Source organism: Dreissena polymorpha, chromosome 11 (assembly GCF_020536995.1).
Source record: "Dreissena polymorpha isolate Duluth1 chromosome 11, UMN_Dpol_1.0, whole genome shotgun sequence".
Taxonomy (NCBI): domain Eukaryota; kingdom Metazoa; phylum Mollusca; class Bivalvia; order Myida; family Dreissenidae; genus Dreissena; species Dreissena polymorpha.
Window position 1 is genome coordinate 79,380,308 of NC_068365.1, and position 15,494 is coordinate 79,395,801.

At 33.7% G+C, this 15,494-nt stretch overlaps 1 protein-coding gene and 1 long non-coding RNA gene across 3 annotated transcripts; one reads left to right on the forward strand and one right to left on the reverse strand.

The window, feature by feature from the left end:
- The first annotated feature begins 6,913 nt into the window (after positions 1–6,913).
- LOC127851302 (gastrula zinc finger protein XlCGF26.1-like) lies at positions 6,914–10,004 on the forward strand. 2 transcript variants are annotated; one of them, XR_008035725.1, is made up of 3 exons: positions 6,914–6,999; positions 7,808–7,954; positions 8,490–10,004. XR_008035725.1 is itself a non-coding variant. In XM_052385005.1 (2 exons), the coding sequence occupies exons 1-2, from the start codon at positions 7,812–7,814 to the stop codon at positions 8,764–8,766; spliced, it is 420 nt and encodes a 139-aa protein (XP_052240965.1). In that variant the 5' UTR covers positions 7,082–7,811; the 3' UTR covers positions 8,767–10,004. The 2 variants fall into 2 exon arrangements, 1 of the variants encoding a protein (XP_052240965.1); XM_052385005.1 differs by lacking the exon at positions 6,914–6,999 and having other exon boundaries at positions 7,082–7,954.
- Positions 10,005–10,430: 426 nt separating this feature from the next.
- Positions 10,431–12,007, reverse strand: LOC127851303 (uncharacterized). The gene is made up of 2 exons (XR_008035726.1): positions 11,921–12,007; positions 10,431–10,985 (listed from the first exon to the last, which is right to left on the reverse strand). It is a non-coding gene; the product is annotated as an uncharacterized LOC127851303 (long non-coding RNA).
- Between the last annotated feature and the right edge of the window lie 3,487 nt (positions 12,008–15,494).

Sequence of the window (15,494 nt, forward strand, 5' to 3'; positions counted from 1 at the left end):
TTTAAAATGATACCAGGTTCGGAAAAATTGATACGTTGAAAAGGCAAGAAAAATGCTGTGAAAGTTGTCAGTTTTATAATGGGACCCTATGGGAATCGAAATTAGTGTAATATAACCTTGATAATACAGTCGTTCCGGAAATCTTAAGGTGGTCGTACGCTCATTTTTTTCGCTGCGGATAAGACGGGCTCCTGAACAAGAAAAACAGCGTGTAGGGTTTTGTTGAAATGCACAACATAGTAGTTTGTTTTTATGCCTCATTGTGTAATAATTGAGAATAATCTGGCAATTTAAAGCAAATTTGTTCACACATTCAAGTGCCGTGTTTGTTTTCCGTGTCGAGACAATTCTTCAGGGTAAAATGTTTGGGTCCAAAGCTCTTTTTCTGACTCGGTAGTCATTTGTCAAATCATGTGCTCCTGATTGAAATGATGCGAGTAAAATAAATGGACTGTTATAATATTCTTGTAACAAAGCTCACAACAAAACTATAAATGTTTAAACATAGCAATCAAAGAATGACGTTTGCTTAATAAATTCTTTTTTTCTTGAAATCACGTCTCCCCGCATTTTATAAGAATCAACCATAACTTTTTTGTTTCGCCGTTTTTACATCGCTTCATAACATAAGAAGCAGAATTTATATTTTCTTTTTTATGGAATAAGCATTTTCCACAGATACGTTATTGTAAAATAACATTCTTGAGGATTTGCTTCATGCAACAACTTTGTAGTCAGACTTAAATATGTCTTTCATTGGGATAAACATATGTTGCCCATTAGAATAATACAGCGTTTTACTGGTTGCTATGCCAAATAATGGAAGTGCTCTAGGCTTATAGCGACACAAAGTTGTCTAAATAATGACGTTCCATTTGCAAAATGTACAATTTGTTTCACGAAAGCTTCGTAAATGGAAATGTTCCCCAGAACTTTTAAGAAACGTCACTATATAAAACAATGTTCGCTCTGTTTATATGCCTATAGTGTTATAAAGGGTTTTGGTAACCAACAATATGGAAACCCTTTATCTACGTGTGTCCATCAAGCGCAGATTATTTGTATATGTTACAGTAAATCTGTGAAACTAGGAATTTCAAGAAATTCCAAATCGATTGCCTGATTTCTTCATAAATTTCATGAAATGACTGAAAAAATGCCTTCAGTCATTTCATGAACTTCCCGAAACGATTTCAGCTTTAATCACAATTGTTAACTGCTTTATAAAATAAATGCGACTGAAATTAAAACATTTATTTATTCAGAAAAGTGTACATCTTTAAAAACCTGCATCAAGATGAACTCTTACAAGATATTTCACACTGTTTTCATACTTCACATATTTAGACAAAGGATGAAAATCATTTCTCATATAAATCAATCTCATATCTCAACGAAACAAACACAATTGTACATATTTTATAGTTCCCAATCATATTAGATCAATCTTATTTAACTTCTCAATTTCAAAAATGTCAGTAAAACAAAAATAGAACACTTGTAAATGAATGTTTGCTACATATTATGTATCATCTAGGAATTATTAAAACGTGTATGTGTTTAAGTACACTTTTGTGAAATACCACATGCCAAGCACTTGGTATATTGTTTTGTTAAGAAAAGTCACACTATTATGGCATCTACTTTTACAAAGTCCTTAGGCCTTAAAACACTTGTATCTCTTAGTCTGGCACTGTCACAGTCCCAAGGCTACAGTCGCAGTGAAAGAATCCTTGACCACCCGACTCTGTTTTTCTGATAGCTTCACGAAGTGTTATAGTTTTTTCTGTGTCTATATCCATATCTTGTACTTAAACATCTGACTTCACGGCAATTCTGTACATGTCATTTAAATCCCGGCCAACAATAACACCAACACTGTTTCTAAGACCACCTCTGCCTCTATCAACTACAGGGATCGGAATCGCAACGTTATCCCCAGTTTCGCCTGCCTTTAGTTCTACACGTCGAGATCGTTTTACCATTCTTTCGGCTTGAGATAATTGTGATTCTCGCTCTTTTACATTGTTCTGAGATGGCCTGGTTCGTAGTAGCAGTGATAGTTGGCAGTTGTTGGCTGGTAGTCGTAGCTGGCGGTGGCTGGTTGATGGTAGTAGTTGGTGGTTGCTTGTTGGTAGAAGTAGCAGTTAGCAGTGGCTCGTTGGTAGTAGTAGCATTCGGCGGTGGCTGGTTGGTGGTAGTAGTTGTTTGTGGCTGGTTGGAAGTAGTAACAGTTGGCAGCGGGTGGTCGGAGGAAGTAGTTCGCGGTGGCTGGTTGGTAGTAGTAGCAATTGGCGGCGACTGGTTGGTAGTAGAAGCAGTTGGCGGTTACTGGTTGGTAGTACAAGTAGCAGTTGGCGGTGACTGGTTGGTAATACTAGTAGCAGTTGGTGGTGACTGGTTGGTAGTACCAGTAGCAGTTGGCGGCGACTGGTTGGTACTAGTAGTAGCAGTTGGCGGTGACTGGTTTGTAGTACTAGTAGCAGTTGGTGGTGACTGGTTGGTAGTAGTAGTAGTTGGCGGTGACTGGTTGGTAGTAGTAGTAGCAGTTGGTAGTGACTGGTTGGTAGTAGTAGTAGTTGGCGGTGACTGGATGGTAGTAGTAGTAGCAGTTGGCGGTGACTGGTTGGTAGTACTAGTAGTTGGCGGTGACTGGTTGGTAGTAGTAGTAGCAGTTGGCGGTGACTGGTTGCTAGTAGTAGCAGTTGGCGGTGACTGGTTGGTAGTAGTAGCAGTTGGCGGCGACTGGTTGGTAGTAGTAGCAGTTGGCGGTGACTGGTTGGTAGTAGTAGTAGTAGTAGCAGTTGGTGGTGACTGGTTGGTAGTAGAAGCAGTTGGCGGTGACTGGTTGGTAGAAGTAGTAGTTGGCGGTGACTCTTTGGTAGTAGTAGCAGTTGGCGGCGACTGGTTGGTAGTAGTAGCAGTTGGCGGTGACTGGTTGGTAGTAGTAGTAGCAGTTGGTGGTGAATGGTTTGTTGTAGTAGTAGCATATATAACTACATAACTCAATGTTAATAACACAATAATCATTTTAACAATGTACATTCGTACTTGTACTAATTTCCTTTTACATTTTATTGGTACTCATTTCATCTAACTGTGTACTTGTACGAGAACAAGTACGAGTGAAAGGCAATGGTTATACATTTTTTAAGGATATATTTCTTTATTAGTTTTTTTTACTTTTACACATTAAACCATTAACCTTGTTGATTAAAAATGTTTAACCAAATATATGGTACTTGTTCGTGTAAATGTGTAAAATTAAGTTTCACATTTAATGCTGGTTTTCATGTTATTCATTAAATATGTAAGATATATTGATTTTAAATTATGTGAAGTCAGCTTACTGGGATGACTCATTGGATTCCTGTTCTTATGCAATTTTAAGTGATTGATATGGAACGCGCGTTTCTTAATTGCCAAAAAAGCTAATGCATTTTTTTTAGTAGAAAGCTCAATTTTATTTTCTTAAATAAACATCTGATGTCTTATAAGTATTTAGAGATCTTCATGCTTATAATTTAATATTTGTGTTTATGCAATTGTGTACTTTTGTATATGCAGACGAATGAACTGTTTTTAAAAATTTATAAAAAATGTTGATGAAACATTTCAAAGAATGTTGATTTGTCATGACAAAACAATCTCTTGTCAGTTTTAAAACATTTGTATCGATACAAATGTATAGTACGGACTACATGTTTACCTTGGTAGTATATATTTACTTGTAGGTGAAACGCAGTTTTGTTTATCATTATCTTATGATAGTAGCTTTGATTGTCACAAGAATCTATGAACACATTTCAGTTTTGAGAAATCGATATAAATGTGGGATTTCAACAAGAAAGCTTCCCACCTATTTAGTCTATAAAATTATTTATTCAAGCATAACATTTGACATGTATTTGGCATTTGAAACACTTGATTTAAATTTAAGATTCCGTGAGCCCCTAAGTGTGACTACATATTTGTTTGTTGTAACAAATTCCGTTGTTACCAGTTTTACGTGTTTTAATACCATAAAAACCGCATTTCTGGGTCCAATATCACATTTAAAGATGACATATTTCACTTAAGATTTGAAGAGCATACATTATACGTTTTACGTAATGCAATTTACGTAATTTACTTGTAATGCAATCATTTGGGCCAATTGATGTAATGCGCGTAGGACCTGTTTAAATGTGTTTTCCTATCCATAAACGTTTTATGACCAAAGAATGATATTGTAAACCATTTAAATGATAGGAGAAGACGACTATCATATTAAAGTTAAAATAATAAGACATCTTTGTGAATGCATATTTACACCAAGCTCTTAACATATTTGAAGTGTATTTTCAATCCCAATGCATTTGTTTGCGGCAATCGCATTGACATAGTTACATCATGGTAACTTGTTTAGATTCAAGCACATATTGTTCTATCTTATTACATCTCTTTCTACTCCAGTTCCAAACTGTTACATGTATACAAAAAAAAATACCCATCCTTCCTTGCATGGTATTGATCATGTATTTATAATATTATCGATCGATTCATGACTTTGTTTTATTTAGTTAAACATACTTTTAGAGTTTATCTTTACAGTAATGCGGTTTATACCAATAAATCTAATTTCGTTTTCAACTTTGTTCTGCATTGTAATTTGTAAAAAACATTCAGACAAAGAGTTCTTTTTTATGATTTTTTGTTATCGGGAATTTTGTTTGCGCAAATCTCCGGAAATGCTGGTTTACGTACGCAATAATGTATACATGTACTTTGATATTTAAATAGGATGTAATATACTAAAATGGGATTTATATCTATACCCTACTTGCGACATACGGACGGACAGACATATGTATGACGTAACCAATAGATCTTTTACAAGAACCGAATGTTTCGAATTAAAATTACGCAAACGAACATCATTGAGAATGAAAATGACCTGATGTAAGATCAATCCGCTGAGAATACAACAAACACACAGCATAACATGACGAACACACAAAATATCAGCACAAACACACAGCACATCATCACAAACACACAGCAAATCATCACAAACACACAGCACATCATCACAAACACACAGCACATCATCACAAACACACGGTACATCATCACAAACACACATCAAACTTTGACAAGCACAAATCATAGTAATATAAGTTCATATCATTATAGTTTAACCCACATCATTTCAATAAAAGGAGTCGATATATCAAAAGTCAACAGTAGACAAACAAGCCGTTTCACAATCTACCCTGCTGTAATTAAAGCCTATTTGTTAATTTACATATTAAGTCGCAGTCTTGAAAAGTTTCGGATACATATAATAGTCTATATAACAACGAGTAGTATGGTTCATGTTCTAGACATTTAATGCAACAAATCTTCAAGAAATGTATTTGTTACATTTTGACGATATTTTACAATTTATCGACCTGTATTCATTTTGTATCCGTTAAAAAAATACCATTTAGAGCTCTAGTATCCATCTAAAAGTTTTCTCTTTATAATCCAAAATTTATGTGTGAATAATGATATGCTCAACACTCATTCAGACTAGCAATACTAGATTACACTGCATTTTGCCGTTTGAAATACTCGCTGATAATCGACAGTGTCGGAATATATTATTCGCTATTCGCTTTTGAGCGAATATCTTACTGTGAGAAGGCGATTACACGCAATACGCCCTTGGAGAGGTTTCTAACGCAACACTTTATCAACTTGAATATCAAAATTATGTGTAAAGATTTTGATTTATGATTGCACATAAAATCGTTTGCTAACATTATTCTCAATCTCACGTAAAATGTATGCATACCGTACGATTGGACGCTTACGCTCGTGACTCGTGAGGTAGGTTGCCTTCATTATGCCAATTGCGCGGTTGCCAAATAATCCGATCATCATAAATAAATGATTTAATCGTAAGCTTTTAAAATTGTAGTCAAATAACCTTATGTTAAATTATTTTTTAAAGTTTGAAAAGTATTGCGATAGATCAGCCTTCATGTGTATGTTGATTACATTTGGAAGTCTTAAACAATTGCTGCGAACGATGTCAGTGTATTTTAATCAATACCTTTTGTAAATGACGTCGCAGAAAAAATGGAACTCTCAAATGGTGTGTGAATGATGATGCGCAATGCAGCACACAAATTTCTTTATTTCTCAGAAACGTTTGTGACCAAGATTTCTACGTGTGATTCGCTGTCATCTTGTAAAACCATGTCTGTTTTTAAATTTCCTCTTGGGAAAGCCATTAACACTTATGAATTCTGTAATTCCTGTCTAGATTGTATTAAAATATTGATATTGAACGTGTGATTTAGTTTGTTACGCACATTAATGTATGTTTTTAGTAGAAACTTCGAAATCATTTTGTTTTATAAGCGCCCAGTATTTTGTTGTTATCGTGATTGATGTAGATGCTGTTTTTAACTGTGTGATGAATTGAAATGTAAATAATGGACAACTATGTGTATTTGTATATTCATTGATACTAGGTTTATGGATGATAGCAACGAAATTCATAACAACGTACACTAATTTCTGATTAATGTCTTATCAGGAAAGATCAACTGTTGAAGAATGATCGCTTTAAATAGTGTTTGAATTTCTAGAATGAAACTTGAGATTAATTGATCTTTACGCTCATACAAGCTGTTATTATGAAAGCAGTCCGTGTCGCTATGTAGATGTAAAGATATTAACTGGGGACCTCAACATTATGTTAGGTCTTTAAATTTTTCATTCTATTTTGGCAAATATTTACCTTCATAAAATTCGTTAATATGCGGCTACAGCTGATATTGTTTTATATACCACCCTTAATCAGGTTTAGTTGTAAATGTATATAAACGTTCTTATAAATGCATCAATCGTGGATGTTTATGTCGATTTCTATCCTATGATACCACCGGGGATGAACAACTTTTGTCACGTGACCGCAAAAGTCAACGCCGGTTGCAGAAACAGATTGTAATCTTGTACATTAAGGTAAGTTTTGTTGTTTTTTCATATAATCAAAATTTCAGTTTTTAACAAGTGATAGCCTATGACACAGTATACTAAATAAACTTTTATTTGAAATGATTCCATTGCCTTTACTGTTTCCACTTTCCGAGAACACTTCGACACAAAATTCTGAAATGCATTGCAAACGCTGTTTGTTTATGTGGTGTTGATGATTTTCTTTCAACAATATTGGTTTAACGACTGAATTAGTATGATTTTACACTTCATTTTAATATATTTAATAAGATTCATGACAAAAATAGCGGTGCAAATTGAAAAATATCTTATTTTTTTGTTTTGTTTTGTTTTGCAAACGCAGGTTGGTATTTCTTGAGCAATAGGAAATGGCAAACGCAGGTTGCGAGAATATTCAAAGGATAATGAAACGCACACTGTACACATTTTTGAAAGTCTTCTAAAATATGATATGGTTACAAATACGAAAATATTAACTATTCAACACAATATATGACTACGGAACTTCAATTGAGGACATTTAAACAGAGCGGAAATATGCTTATCAACACATTAAGTACTGTTACAAGTATATTGAACCACAACGTGCGTTGCCTCCTTTAAGCGGACCTCGAATGACGCTAAACGCGCCAAAACTCACGAAAATCCCGTGCATTAGTAAACACGCATGTTTATTGAACTGTGACGAAAAGAATAGCAGATAGTGTGTCACATCCAATCACTTGCGTTTCATATCTCTTTTGGTGTAGTCTTTAAAACTTTATAAAAACATTTTAGAAATATATTTTAACAAAAAGTAATTCTTTCATTACAGAAACATGACGCTCGTGTGTGAAATCTGTGGAAAGACATTTAAATCGAAGTGGGGGTTAAAGCTTCATGATAAGCGCCACAGAGGGACTGGACGATTCGCCTGTTGTGGAAAAACATTTTACACAAAACAGGCGTTCAACAGACACAGGTTTGTATTTTTTTTGTTTTTTGTACAATGCTAGGTTCTGTCGGTTTAAAAATCAAGATACAATTCAACATAGGTCATTGCATTCTGAGCGAAAGTATGTTTTTATAACCTAGTTGCAAAGCACTATTTAAAATGTTTTGAATGGTGTTTTCGAAAAAAGCCGGCTTTAAAACACTTAACACATTATTACTAGTGTGGTGCATATTGGTGTGCTCATTATAGTATTTAGTTTTTAACGACCATAATTGTCCAGATAAATTTCAATGCAAATTGTCACTGAACAATTGGAATTTACACCGTATAAATCCAGAATGTACGCGTTCCGATACTTCACGTATGTAATTGGACCCTTAAACATATTATTTAATGCGTATTTTGGATTTTGAAATGCGTAAATACGCGTTAACGCGCCTTATCTGGAGCGCTTCTGACGACCATCATTTTGTTAAGTTCCACATTGTTATGGATAATATTCTGTGTGTATTTTTCTGTATTGAATAATAATTCAACAGTTCCATTTGTTTTTGTTATATAGATGCAGCATTCATGGTGTTGAAAAGCCGTTCCCCTGTGAACAATGCGGCAAAAAGTTTTCAACCAAAGATGACCTGAATCGTCACGTCCGGAGGGAGGTTGCTGCAAAGCAATTTACCTGCTCAATTTGCAATGCAACGCTCCGGGAGAAAATTGACCTTCAGGCCCACCTTGCCACCCACAATGGAGAGAAAAACTTTGCTTGTGATATGTGTGAAAAGAGGTACAGGCACCGCAGTAGTCTATCAAAGCACAGATCTGCAAAGCACCGGGCCTAGTCATCTGTTGCATGACGATGATAAGACCAAGAATTATTTTTAATTCTTACCAATGTGCCGTGGTTATTTTCTTAATTATTGAAAATACAGACTGTCATACAATAATATATAGTATTACGCGTGTTTTTGCGTCTTAAACATTGTGTTTCATATCGTTTATCTTGTGTTGTTTTGTTTGATATTCCTGTTTTTAATAAGATTATTGTTGTAATATTTATCATTCTAATTTAAAATGATTATGATAATGGTTGATCTCATACAAATTATTGTGTTCATTATTGCTCATCTGTGATTACTGTTGATCTCAGCCCATGAATTGTGATTTATATTGATTATCTGTGATTATTGTTGATCTTATCAAAATAATTGTAATTTATGTTGATTATCTTTGAATTTTTTATCTTAACCTATTAATAGTGATTTATATTATCTGTGATTATTGTTGATCTTATCAAAATCATTGTGATTTATGTTGATTATCTGTGATTATTGTTGATCTCAACCGATTAATTGTGATTTATATAACCAGTGATTATTGTTGATCTTATCAAAATCATTGTAATTTATGTTGATTATCTGTGATTATTGTTGATCTTTTCGAAATCATTGTAATTTATGTTGATTATCTGTGATTATTGTTGATCTTTTCGAAATCATTGTAATTTATGTTGATTATCTGTGATTATTGTTGATCTTTTCAAAATCATTGTAATTTATGTTGATTATCTGTGATTATTGTTGATCTCACCATATCCGCTGGAATATACATTTGAGCCGCGCTCTGTGAAAAGGGGGTTTAATGCATGTGCGTAAAGTGCAGTCCACATAGGCTAATCAGGGACGGCACTTTCCGCTTTTATGATATGTTTTGTTAAAAGAAAGTCTCTTCTGAGCAAAAATCGAGTTTATCGGAAAGGTTTGTCCCTAATTAGCCTGTACGGAATGCACAGGCTAATATGTGACGACACCTTACGCACATGCATTAAACCCCCTTTTCACAGAGCGAGACTCATTTGTAATCTGCGATTTTTGTTTATCTATTTCGAATCAATATGATTAAAATATATTTTTGGTGAGTTAGCTTTTTGTCTCATTGGAATCATTGTGCGAATTGTCAACAATTACATGTAAATCTGTAATTCCTTCTCAAGTTGCACATAGGCCAGTTTAATGTTTTGCGTATAAGCTATTATTGCGATACGGGATATTCTTTGCAGCAATAAAACAATTAATCTGCATATGTTTGGTTCGTTTTGTTGTTAAAGACACTGATCTTGTTTGCGTTCAACCGCTGGGTTTTTCAATGTTTTTCACAGTATAGTTAGACTTATCTCGGTGAAGTGTACTTTGTCATGGATGTAGTATGCCTTCAGCTTTATTTTAAGTATTATCTCCAACAATCATATTGTAAGATTGTCAGGATTCTCACGTTACACATAAAGACATTATATTGTATGACCAATATGAAGACACTAGTGATTTGCAAGGCGCCCATGTAAAGGTCAATAGTTATTATTATATTTAAAGTTTCGGATCAAAAGATAATGGTATACACCTAAAATGAAAACTATGTCTTGCAGAATAAGAGGAATCGATTGTTTTATTTGCTTCATGATACCTCTCTCCTTATAGGTCCACATTATTTATCATTATGCAACTAAAAGAAAGATACCTTTTTTTTAATTAACAAGATACAAGATACATGGCATTTTTTAGAAACTGTAATTTTAAAACTTGAAACAAATAACAGCAAACAAAATAAAGTTAGATCCAATATGTCTGTTGTTGTTTCAAATCCCCCAAAAAGGTTGAATATACCGGTAGGCCTCGTTAAATGAAGCATCCCACAGCGTCAATATAGGCAGCATATTATACGGCCCCAATATTGGTAGCTCCTCAATGCATAAACATAGAAAGAGCAACACAAAATCAAATTCAGTAGCATTACACGGAATCAATATAGGTAACGTTGGTTAACGAATATCAAAAATGACAGCTGTCTTTTAAAGAACTACAAACTGTCGTATGATATTATGATTTCCTTTTACGGGTCAATGTCAATTCCCATTTTTGATGTTAGAAGCATTTTGCTGTCATTTCGTCTTGCCCTCTCCCATCGGACACCCAACGTTCCCTTCTGGAGAGCGTTTCTGCTTGTTGACACGGTGTCAAATTTTCGTTTAGGTTCCTTCCGTTTTGGAATGTCAAATTCGTGGTCCCTGAAACATGATATTTGTAGAGATGATTCTCACAGTTCTTCTATAAATTGTTCCCTCAATCTTCACAGCTGAGCAAAACATATGCATACAATTGTGTTCATTCAAATTGCATTCTTTAACTACCAAATCTTAATATTAAGATAATATTTAATATTAAATATATTTGGACAACTAACAAAACAGCATGAGAAAAATAACATTCCGACAAATTATTTTTCAATTCTTTTGAGATCTTCATTTTACAATACTCCGCTCCGAATCGCGATTTATTTTATGATGATAATGGCGATGAAGATGGAGATGATGATGATGAAGATGTTGATGATGATTTGATTTGAACAGTACATATCGAGTATCGCTTCGTGTGTCGTGTGTCGCGGTCTGAAATTAGACCGCGTTACACGAAATTCGGATAATATGGGCGATATTTGAATAATAAAATATCGCGCGTCGCCGCGACTGTCGCGCAAAATATCGTGTATCGCTTCGTGTGTCGTGTGTCGCCCTTGATGAAAGAAGGGCAAGAATATAGATTCCGTAATCTTAACCAACCTGCGTTTGCCATAATCCAGCTTCAGCAAACTGCGTTTGCTCAACCAACCCGCGTTTGTAAATTTTTGAAATAGCAAGAACTGCCCAAATTAAATATAACAACAACAACTTATATCGCAAATACAATAAATCATCAAAAATTAAGCATCGTGTGCTCTCATTTTTCTAGAAATATGATTTATTCGTGAATGGAAAGTAAAAAAATATAAAATCAAACTGCGTTTGCATCGAAAATCTAAAGTTTGTGTCGAAGTGTTCTTAAAAACTGCAAAGCTTCGAAACAAGTGCAATGCGTCTTAATATGCGAAAAGGTATGAAGCATGTCATAAGCTTTGTATTGTCCAGAAATTTTAACATATTCTCTATAAAAAGATGAAAATTACCTGACGGAGCGGGATTCCTGATGTAATTCAACAACCTGCGTTGACTTTTGTGGTCACGTGACAAAAGTTGTTCATCCCCGGTGGATACTATTTAAATGTATATCGGTGATTGGTTATTCAGTCAGTAATGCAAGGCAGATACTTGGCATGAAATATTGTTCAACAAAACACTCTATGGAATATGTTATTCTTCTTACGTATTAATGTATAACTACAAAGTTCTCATGCAGAAAAATACCAAAATGCTACTCACGAATACCAGCAAAACAACTGCATATCTGCTTATCCATTCCTTTATTCATATATGCGGCTTTGTTTAGTAACCATTTTAACAGTATTTTTGAAATTTTATTGATGAATATGATTTATAATAAAATTTCATAAAACAACTTCAGTTAGTATTTGGATGTTGATATTATGTGATTTCAATGATATTCGTATGCACCTGGAATAATTGGAATAACTAAAGGTGTATAAAATACTTATTTGGCGGTAGACGGTGACTTAACTAATTACGTTGTCCTTCTTCGTAAGAATATGAACATCAACTTAAAGCGAAAATACTCATTCGTATGGCATCGACATATAAACACGAAAATTGGCAGAAAAACGCAACCGACACAAGTAATATATTTTTAACTTGAGGTTCGTGGACTTTTTCATTATATCCTGTTAAAACCATTTGTTGAGGCCAGTTTTAATATCTGAATTTTATAATATGAATTTTCCCGTGTACATATGTAGTTCGTGAAATGCATGGGTTAATTTGGTAACTTAACATTACAAATACTGAAATTCTTATATCGTATCAAGCGCAAATGTACAATAAGTTGTAGAATTGTAAATTGAATAAATTATAGTGTTTTTTTCCACGACCACATTAAAGAAACGTATTTATTAAAATACACTTACAACGTTCGCAGAAATTGTTAGGACTCACAAATGTATTGAACATACACTTTTCTAACGCAACACTTTCAAAATGTTTGTTTTAAAAATTGCCATGTTTTCATTTGAAAATTTGTTCAAGCTCACGATACAATCATTAGTCCATGATGATCGGACTCGTAAGCACGTAGATCAATTATGAGTTCATGTTAATTTTAACGTGGAAATGGTTAAACACTACATTATTCTAAATGTGTTCATATTTCACCATTTAAGGAGGGTTGGGAAGCCGGGAAAAATAAAATTAATTTGAAATCAAATATGGCCCGTTTTATTATTCAGGGAAATAAACGGCGCACTTGGCATAAACCAGGCAGCCTACCTCACGCGCTTAAGCGTCCGATCGTCAAGGATAAATGACTTCAACGTGAGATTGAACATAATGTAGTCAATGATAACATGTAAAATATAAATCGAGATATTAAATATATTAGTATTGCGTTTGAATAGTCTCCAAGTGCGTATTGCGTAAGACAATTCTCCAAGTGTATTACTGTAATCGCTTTCCCACCGTTTGCTACCATTTGGCATTCTCTCAAAAGAAGACAGCAAATGATATATAATCCGGTAATGTTATTTAGTTAACTGTCACATATTAACGACTTTTGCAAACGGAAAATTGTATTGTAATCTAGTCTTGCTAGTCTGAATGGGTGTTTAGGGACTATTTCAATCCGCGCTTTGTACCGAAATCATATTAGATATTCGCTTAGGCGAACGCAATCTGATGCTTATGTCAGTATTTAGAGGTAATGTAATTACTACACGGTGCGACGGTAGCGATGAAAACGGAGTGTCTTCCTTTGGTGGAACATTAGTCGTGTTGATATCAGTATAATGTTTAGCTCTCAGAGACAGCGAAATTTCAGTCACATACTGTGAATTGATAGGTTACAGTGGATGAAGGGGTTATATGAGTTCTTTACAATAGTTTCTCTTCATTACCATCATTTGCTTGCATATGTATCTTTCAAAACATGTAATTGAATCGAGTTCACAGCTTCCGTGTGCATCAATGTTGCTTAACTTAAATGTGTCCATGTATTTGTTGATGTTTCATTACGGCTACTTGTATGTCTGGTCTGTTTATTTAAATGGTGTCATTTACTAATTTGCGAATTGCAGGTGTGCAATTATAGCATTTAAAACCTTATTTTGATTAAGTCATGTAGGGCGAAATAAGGAACTACAGTATTATTCATGTATCCAAAATATAAAGGTAAATCAAAATGATATACTCATATAATCTACTTTGCTTATATCACATCGTTTTGTTCTTGGAATATTTATTGGCCGCTTGTTAAATGCTATTTTTGCCCGTGCTTTATCAACATGTAGTATGATATGAGGGAAAACATATTTCAAACAATAAGCATTATAGTAAGTGTGTAGAATAATTTTATTAGAAGATGTTGTTGGAAATAATGCATACCATCGTATAGAGACAGATGCTTTTTTTATGTGCCATAAACGACCTTATTGCATTCTTTAAAAGTAAAGAAGCAATTAATGAACTAGATGGTATTCAAACTGATATGTTGTTTGTTAGTGATTTTAAAAAGAATGTGCTTTTGTTGTACAACATACAAACAATATTAGCAGCAGCTATGATATACAACTGTACAGCAAATAGTTTATATTTAAACAACTGCTTCAACTAATACAAATTTAAACTAAAGCTATTTACTACTATTAAAAATTATTATTTTGATTCTCTACACCATCTGCGACCTCTCTACAACGATATCTTATTTTGCCATCACACCAGTACTAAATCTTATATTGCCATCACACCAATACTAAAACAGTCAAACTACAGTAATATCATCTGATATAAGAAGATAAGTATTTCTATTTATATACTTACTACTAACATCATTAATATTTTTATCTGTACAAATTATATATATAGGATCTGGCACAAGTTTTCATATCATAGAATATGTTATTGAACGAGTTCAGCAATTTTGTTAGTAAGCGAGCCTTTGGCGAGCTTACTAACGAATTTTCTGGACGAGTTTAATAAAATAAGGTATGATATAACAACGAGTGTCAGATATTTTTTATCACATGCTTTTAAATGAGCAAATTAAATAAATATTAACGCAAACATAATGATAAATCACAAATGCTGTTTACATTTCGTTATGTCAATTGACGTTGCAACGTCATTTCAACAAAATAACAAAATGCGAGTGGTCAATAAACGTAAACTAAGCCAATGAAAACGCTAAAAAATGTTGTATTACACATGTGTAAAAAAAAAATTTTTTATGGTTATATTACATGGGAAACATGGTAAGGCATGTGATCAATTAGTAATATGGTTACGTTCAGCTTTGAAGTCAATCATTCAATGTTGAATTTGTTTTGAAATATATGAAATGAATTTGTAATGAAACTGTTTTCAAAAAAATAAGCGCGCAAAATCGTCTTCTAATACTGAACTTAACCATAAAACCAATTGTGTTTCGTTATTATATTTTTCGTTAAAAATGCCCAATTAATTCACTGTAAATGTCAAATGTTGATCATGTGTGCCAATTTAATTCGACAACTCATAACGCATGACACAGTTACCGGTAGGAGACGAACATCTACTGACAATACATCCATATGTGTAATA

Coding starts and splice junctions, on each gene's coding strand:
- LOC127851302 (XM_052385005.1), top strand. CDS start 7,812: ATGACGCTCGTGTGTGAAATCTGTGGAAAGACATTTAAATCGAAGTGG. Junction 7,955..8,489: donor CAGGCGTTCAACAGACACAG/GTTTGTATTTTT, acceptor TTTGTTATATAG/ATGCAGCATTCATGGTGTTG.